The following is a 6323-nucleotide window of genomic DNA, read 5'->3' as shown; positions in this document are numbered from 1 at the left end:
TGCCCGGAGGCTGGTGTGAAGCCGCAGGGAGGGATGGCGGGAGCGGCCTGGGGCCAGGCCAGGGACGGGCAGCGGGGTGACTGTGGGGAGCTGGTCTGTGGCAGGATCAGTGGGACTTGGTGCTGCCTTTCTGGGATGAAGATTCCAGACCCGCAGCCCTGTGCCCTGCCCCATCCTCACCGTAGGCACGTGACAGCCTCGCCTACTAAGCTGCAGAGCCCGACCTCCCTCACCTGGAGGTCCGTCTCCCGCCCCACACCTTCCTGGCAGCCTCCTTCACCTCCTTGTTCCTCAGGCTGTAGACGACAGGGTTCGGCGTGGCGTGGCCACGGCGTGGAGGACTGTGAAGGCCTCGTCAGAGACGCTGACTGCCCTGCTCTTGGGCTTCAGGTGCATGCAGGTCACGGTGCCATAGAAAAGCAGCACCACAGACAGCTGTGCCGAACAGGTGGAGGAGGCTTTGCGGTGCCCAGCGGCTGAGGGTACCCTCAGGGTGGTGGCCAGGATAAGTGTGTAGGACAGGCAGATGAACGCCAGGGGCACAGGCAGCAGCAGAATGGCACCCACCAGCAGGAAGCCCTCGTTGACCGACGTGTCACCGCATGCCAGCTTCAGCACTGCCAGGATCTCGCAGGTGAAGTGACTGACCACGTGGTGGCCACAGAAGGGCAGCCTCATGGCCATGACTGTCTCAGTCACTGACTTGAACAGACAGAGGACCCAGGCGGCTCCTGCCAGCAACAGGCAGAGCTGGTGGCTCATGATCACAGGGTGCCTGAGTGGCCAGCAAATGGCCAGGTAGCGATCGTAGGCCATGATGGCGAGCAGCAGACACTCTGTGGAGCCTGTGGACAGACTCAGACACATCTGGATTGTGCAGCCAAGAAAAGAGATGGTCTTTCGGGCTGATAGGAGATGGACCAGCATCAGAGGCACAAAGGTGGAGGTATACCAGATGTCCAGGATGGAGAGGTTGCCCAGGAAAAAGTACATGGGCGTGTGCAGGTGGGAGTCCAACACACTCACCACCAAGATGGCTGTGTTCCCCAACAGGGTCACCAGGTACACGACTGAACAAAGAGGGAAGAGCAGGCGCTCCAGGGCTGGGTAGCCAGAAAATCCTTTCAGAAAGAACTCAGAAACCTCTGTCCTATTGACTGGCTCCATACTGCAGGGCTGTGGAGGGACATACAGCTGGGATGGAGGGAAAGACGGTGCAGGGTGGTGAGGAGCCACAGAGCGAGCTTCTTTTGAGATGAGGCATATTGCTAGGGTCTTTTCCAGCTCTGGCATGCTCTCTCTTTGTGACTTTGGGCAATCCCCGCACCTCTGGGCTGTAATTTATCCATGTGAAAAATGAGGATTAATTTGGATAAGTATTTTCCTAAGAGAGTGTTAATGGAAATGTTAGTAAGCCATCTGAAAAGTCAATTTGAGACAACATTAGATTAATCAAAAATAGATAAAGCTCTTTACTGCAGGACTTTTCAGAGCCTTTAATATACCAATGTGATTTGTGACTTTCCAAAAGCAGTCTAGAGCATGTAATTCTCGAACTTATTTGACCATGGATCCTCCTTTTACAGAGCACGCATTAAGCTACTGCAGATAAGTGTTCTACCAACATAGTTTGGGAAACAATGGGCTGGGTCAGAGGTCTTCAGATTTTACTATGCACCAGAATCACTGGGAAACTTTGTTAAAACACAGATTGCTGGGCTCTAGCCCCAGAATTTCTGACTCAGCAGGTCCAGGTGATGCTGTTGCTGCTGGCCAAGGCACCACACTTTGAGTACCGCTGGGCTAGATAGTCTCTGGGGGTCCTCCTGGCTTTGAGGGAGCCTCTGAGCTGCTTTACACTGTTCCCACTGTTGGGAAGGCCCTTCTTCTTTATGCATGCATTGTGCCTCACAGTAGGGGGCTGCTGGCCTCTGAACCTCTCAGTGGGCTTGTCCACCTGTCCCCCATTGGGCCTGCTCCATCAGCTAGTGTGTGTGGATTGACCTTCAGAATCTGCCTTCATGGTGGGCTTTTTGAGCTAAAATTTGATGTGCATCTTGGCCCAGCCCCAAACCTCCTATTTTCCCTGGGCCTGAGCCAGAGCTGCCCTGACTTCATGGACTCCTAGGGCATCAGCATGGAAAGCACTCTCAGGGCTCAACTCCTCTGATCTCTCCTTGTGCAGGTGAGGAAACTGAGGTCACACTGCGGGTCCCTGGCTGGGTGATCTCGAGTCCAGTCCTCCCAACTGTGTGACACCTGCACCGCGCTCAGAGCAGATGTTCCCCAAATGTCTGTCGGTTGTTCTCTTATCGCTCTAGAGGGATGTCTTTCTCTCATGTCCTCCCCACAATGCTCTCCCCAGAGAGGGAGCACGACTCAACCTTTCCTTCCTGTTTCGGGCACCTGGCACCATGTCAGTAAACCCGTGGATGCACCGCCCAAGCCTGGGTCTGGGCTGAGCACCAGCTGCTGTCAACGCCTCCCTTGAGTGAGACAGTTTCCTTCTTGCAGTGCTCCCGTGTTTATTCGTTCCAGAATCAAGAAGTGTTTGAGTTCCTACCGCACGCCAGGCGTCCTGCTAGGCATTAAGGGAACAAATTAGGGCACGTGTGCTCCCAGGCCGCTGAGTCCAAACCATCCCCAGGTGAGAATCCTCTCCAATTTCCATGCCTAGCCTCATCCTGCAAACCTCTAGTGACAGGAAGCTCATTACTCTCATAGACATACTTTTTTCCCTTTCTTTTTGCTGTCTTGAAGGGTCACAAAGTCCTCTGACACGGAGTCTCTCTGGGTCTCACTGGGCCTCCACCACCCAGGCTCCAGGCTAGGTGGCCCCTGTGGACACTCTCCTCTTACAGAGGATAAATGCAGGGTCCAGAGCTCCAGGCCCTCCCTCAGGGAATGAAGGGCCACCTCCCCAGCAAGGAGAGCTCTGACCTGGCCCTGGGACCTCAGACGGAAGGTCTTGCCTCAGCTTGACTGTGTCTGGAGACATTGTGGGGTCAGGGGAGTGTGAGCTGTGAGCTCCCTCAGATTCAACTAGGATACCTGAGACTGGGTTCCTGGAGAGGCACCTCCATTGAACAGATGGTCAATAGCAGCAGGCCCCTCGCCAGGGCTGGGGGAGGCATAGAGGCAGCCTCGTGCTTTCCTGCAGCCCTGTGGCTGGGTCAGGCCACAGCCTCCTCTTTGCATGGTTCCACGTGCTATAGTTTACCCCTAAAGTCACTAGCAAACATCTGCAGCCATTGGCTACCTGTGGGAATATACATACACTCACATGGGGTCACCACGTATGTGCCCACCTACATGTGCACACAAACACTTGTTTGACACCGGGTACACACATGTGCCAGTGAATGTACACGCCACACACAGGCCCATGTGTGCACATGTACAGTCACTCACGTGAGTGTATGTGCGTGTGTAGCAGGCTCTCTCACTCTTCTCACTTTCACGTGCATACCCCCACCCAGAGCCGGCAGTGCAGACGCTTGGACCTGTGCCCAGAGCCTCAGAGGCCAGGTGGGACCACTCTTCTGGGGGGGCCTGCATGGAGACCACGGCCAGGCAGCAGCTGGCTGCGGGAGTGTGACCAGGGAAGGAGCAGCCCTGAGGGCAGGGAGCAAACTGCCCAGGACTAACCAGGAGGACAGAGGAACCTCGGAGCAGGGACAAGGTCACCAGACCAGCTTGGTGTCTTGTCTGCTTCCCAGCCTGAGTGCTAAGGATCTGAGTCTCCCTGCTCTGCCTTCTCTCCTTCCACTGTGGGATGGGGCCTGTGGGGGAGGGAGGGAGAAGCGATGTGGCCGGTGGCTGTGGAACTCTGCTTCCAAAGGCAGGGCCAGGGAGCATTGTCTGCAGAGCCATGGTGTCCACTCTGCCTTCACTTGTCTCCTGGCTAAATGCTGCCTAAAAATGAGTTCAAATGCCTTCTCCCCTTCTCCGCCAGGGAGCCCTCCTTTATCCCCTCCAGGGTCACCTCGAGGCCTCTCTCCTTTGTGCCCCGTGGCCCTGGGTTAGCACCTCTAGGATGGTGCTCACCTCTCTCCCTCACTTCCGGTCTGTTGCCTACCCCTGCCAGCCCGTGGGGATGCCACCTCCCTTCCCCCCCTCACCCAGCTTCTGAGGGCCAAGTTGAAACCCCCTACCTGGCCACAGCCAACTTCTTCCTATCTTGCTACAACTTCTGGGGGCTAAGACAAGTTGAGAGTGAGCAGCCGGCTGCCAAATATGAGCTGTTCCTAACCTACATGACACCCTGGCAGCGCTGGGAGGGGTCTTACAGATCAGCTAGGCCACTCCCTCGTTACATATGGGGAAATTGAGGCCTAAAGAGGGGAAGGGGCTGACCCCGCATCACACAGTGAGTTAGAGGGAGCAGCCAAAGCTCCAGTAATTCCCTGAGGTGCCTGACTCCCAGCCCAGGCTCTTTCCTCGGCCCCCACATGCCCATTTTTTAATTTACCCTCAGGATTTTCCAGATCCCCGTCCCTGGCTCCTTGGAAGATGGTTCAGAAGATCTGAGACCAGAGGCCTTCTCCGGCTGGAGCTGCGGGAATGCAGGTCAGAGAAGCAGGCCCGAGCCTCCTCTCTGCAGCGAGTCCTAGGACTTGGGGCTTCTGTCCCACCCAGCTTTGCAAACTGCAAACAAGCCTAGACTGTGTAGGATTCAGCCATTTGCAACTTGATAGGATTAAATGGAGCTTTTAGAATTTGGTGGAATTAGACAAAGTGCTTAGAATTCAGTGGGGTTCTCTGAAGTGTATGAGGTTTGGTAGAATTAGGAGATTCTGGTGGGCTCAAGGCTGAACAGGGTGCCAATAACTTACTGTGGGCAGCCACGCAGGCAGCTCTCAGCTCCATCCCGGCCGACAGCCTCCCAGGAGCAGGCAGGCCAGATGGAGGAGACACTTTCAAAGCTCCCTGTGCGCCAAGGGACTGCAGAATCGCTGAGGCAATTCCGAGGGAGAAGGCGAAATGTGCCTAGCTTAGAAACTTCCGGGTGCTTCAGGGATGACATCCCAAAGATCCAATTACAGAGTCTACCTAGAAGTCTTAATTGGTGCGGAAAAGTTGGAGGAAGAGGCTCAGGGCTGGGGATCCACCTTCAGAGGCCACTCCCCAGACAGTGCTGGCCCGGGAATATTTTTGGAATGAATAAACGAATGGATGGATGAACAATCACGTGAACTTATCAGCAATTCTCAGTGAATAAATTAAAAATCAGTGAGTGAGTGAACAAATGACAGGAGGAGCTGCTTTCCAGGCGGAGAGTTAGAGGTCTTGTCTTCACTCTCACGGGGATCTTAAGAAAATGCAAAATCTGGAAAGAGTGTAATAGGGAAGTGAACTGGATGAAAGGAGACAACTAGAATTACAGATTATCGGAGCAAGGGAGTCCTTAAAGGCCATCTGGACCAATAGGAGCAAGGGAGTCCTTAAAGGCCATCTGGACCAATAGTCACTGCACGGACAGGAACACTGCCCTGGAGGGGTGAAGGAGGAGCTAGGGCAGCTCGCTCAGGTGGAAGCATGCCCTGGGTCCGCCCTTGAATCACAGCCACCTCATCAACGTGAAGCGGGTCCATCCAGGTCAGGTAGTGACTGGGCGCCTCTCATCTCCCCTGGCTCCTCTGCCCAGTGCTCAAAACAGTCGTCTCAATGGTTCCTCTTTGGTTCCTTCTCGTGTTCAGAGTCCATGCCTCTGTGGGCTTCAGGGCCTCTTTATCAAATGGGATCTTTTCATTTTGGAACCGGTTTCATTATTGTTGAATTTTTATTTAACCATTTGAAAATGAATTTTATGAGCTTTTTATTTATTTACAGAAGTAATACATATAGAACATTCTTGTAAAAAGTATAAAGAATACAGAAGTATACAGTGTAACAGCGACTCTCCCTTTTCATGCCCCGCCCCCACTCCGCCAGGTGACCAGTGTTGTTAGTTCTGTGTGTGTCCATCTAGACACTTTTTGGTCATTGATACATGGATACCTCGTTTGATCACACTTCACTTAATTGTGCTTCTCAGATATGGCTGTTTTTACAATGACCCTCTACCAGCAAGAAGGTTGTGACTCACTGAAGGCTCAGATGCTGGTTAGCATTTTTTAGCAATAAAGTATTTTTTAATTAAGGTATGTACTTTTTAAAAGACGTAATGCTATTGCACACAATAAACTACAATATAGTATAAACACAACTTTTATATGCACCGGGAAACCAAAAATTTTGTATGACTCACTTTATTGTGATATTTGCTTTATTGCTGTTCTGGAACTGAACTCACAATATCTCTGAGGAACGCCTGTATATGT

General features: G+C 53.1%; 1 protein-coding gene across 1 annotated transcript; it reads right to left on the bottom strand.

Annotated features, from left to right (window-relative positions):
- Positions 1 to 291: 291 nt before the first annotated feature.
- Positions 292 to 1167, bottom strand: OR13J1 (olfactory receptor family 13 subfamily J member 1). The gene has a single exon (XM_014866114.2). The coding sequence runs from the start codon at positions 1165 to 1167 to the stop codon at positions 292 to 294; it is 876 nt and encodes a 291-aa protein (XP_014721600.2).
- Between the last annotated feature and the right edge of the window lie 5156 nt (positions 1168 to 6323).

This window comes from Equus asinus, chromosome 10 (genome assembly GCF_041296235.1).
Source record: "Equus asinus isolate D_3611 breed Donkey chromosome 10, EquAss-T2T_v2, whole genome shotgun sequence".
NCBI lineage: Eukaryota > Metazoa > Chordata > Mammalia > Perissodactyla > Equidae > Equus > Equus asinus.
The sequence above is the reverse complement of the archived record's forward strand: the minus strand, read 5'-3'. Positions and strand labels throughout refer to the sequence as shown.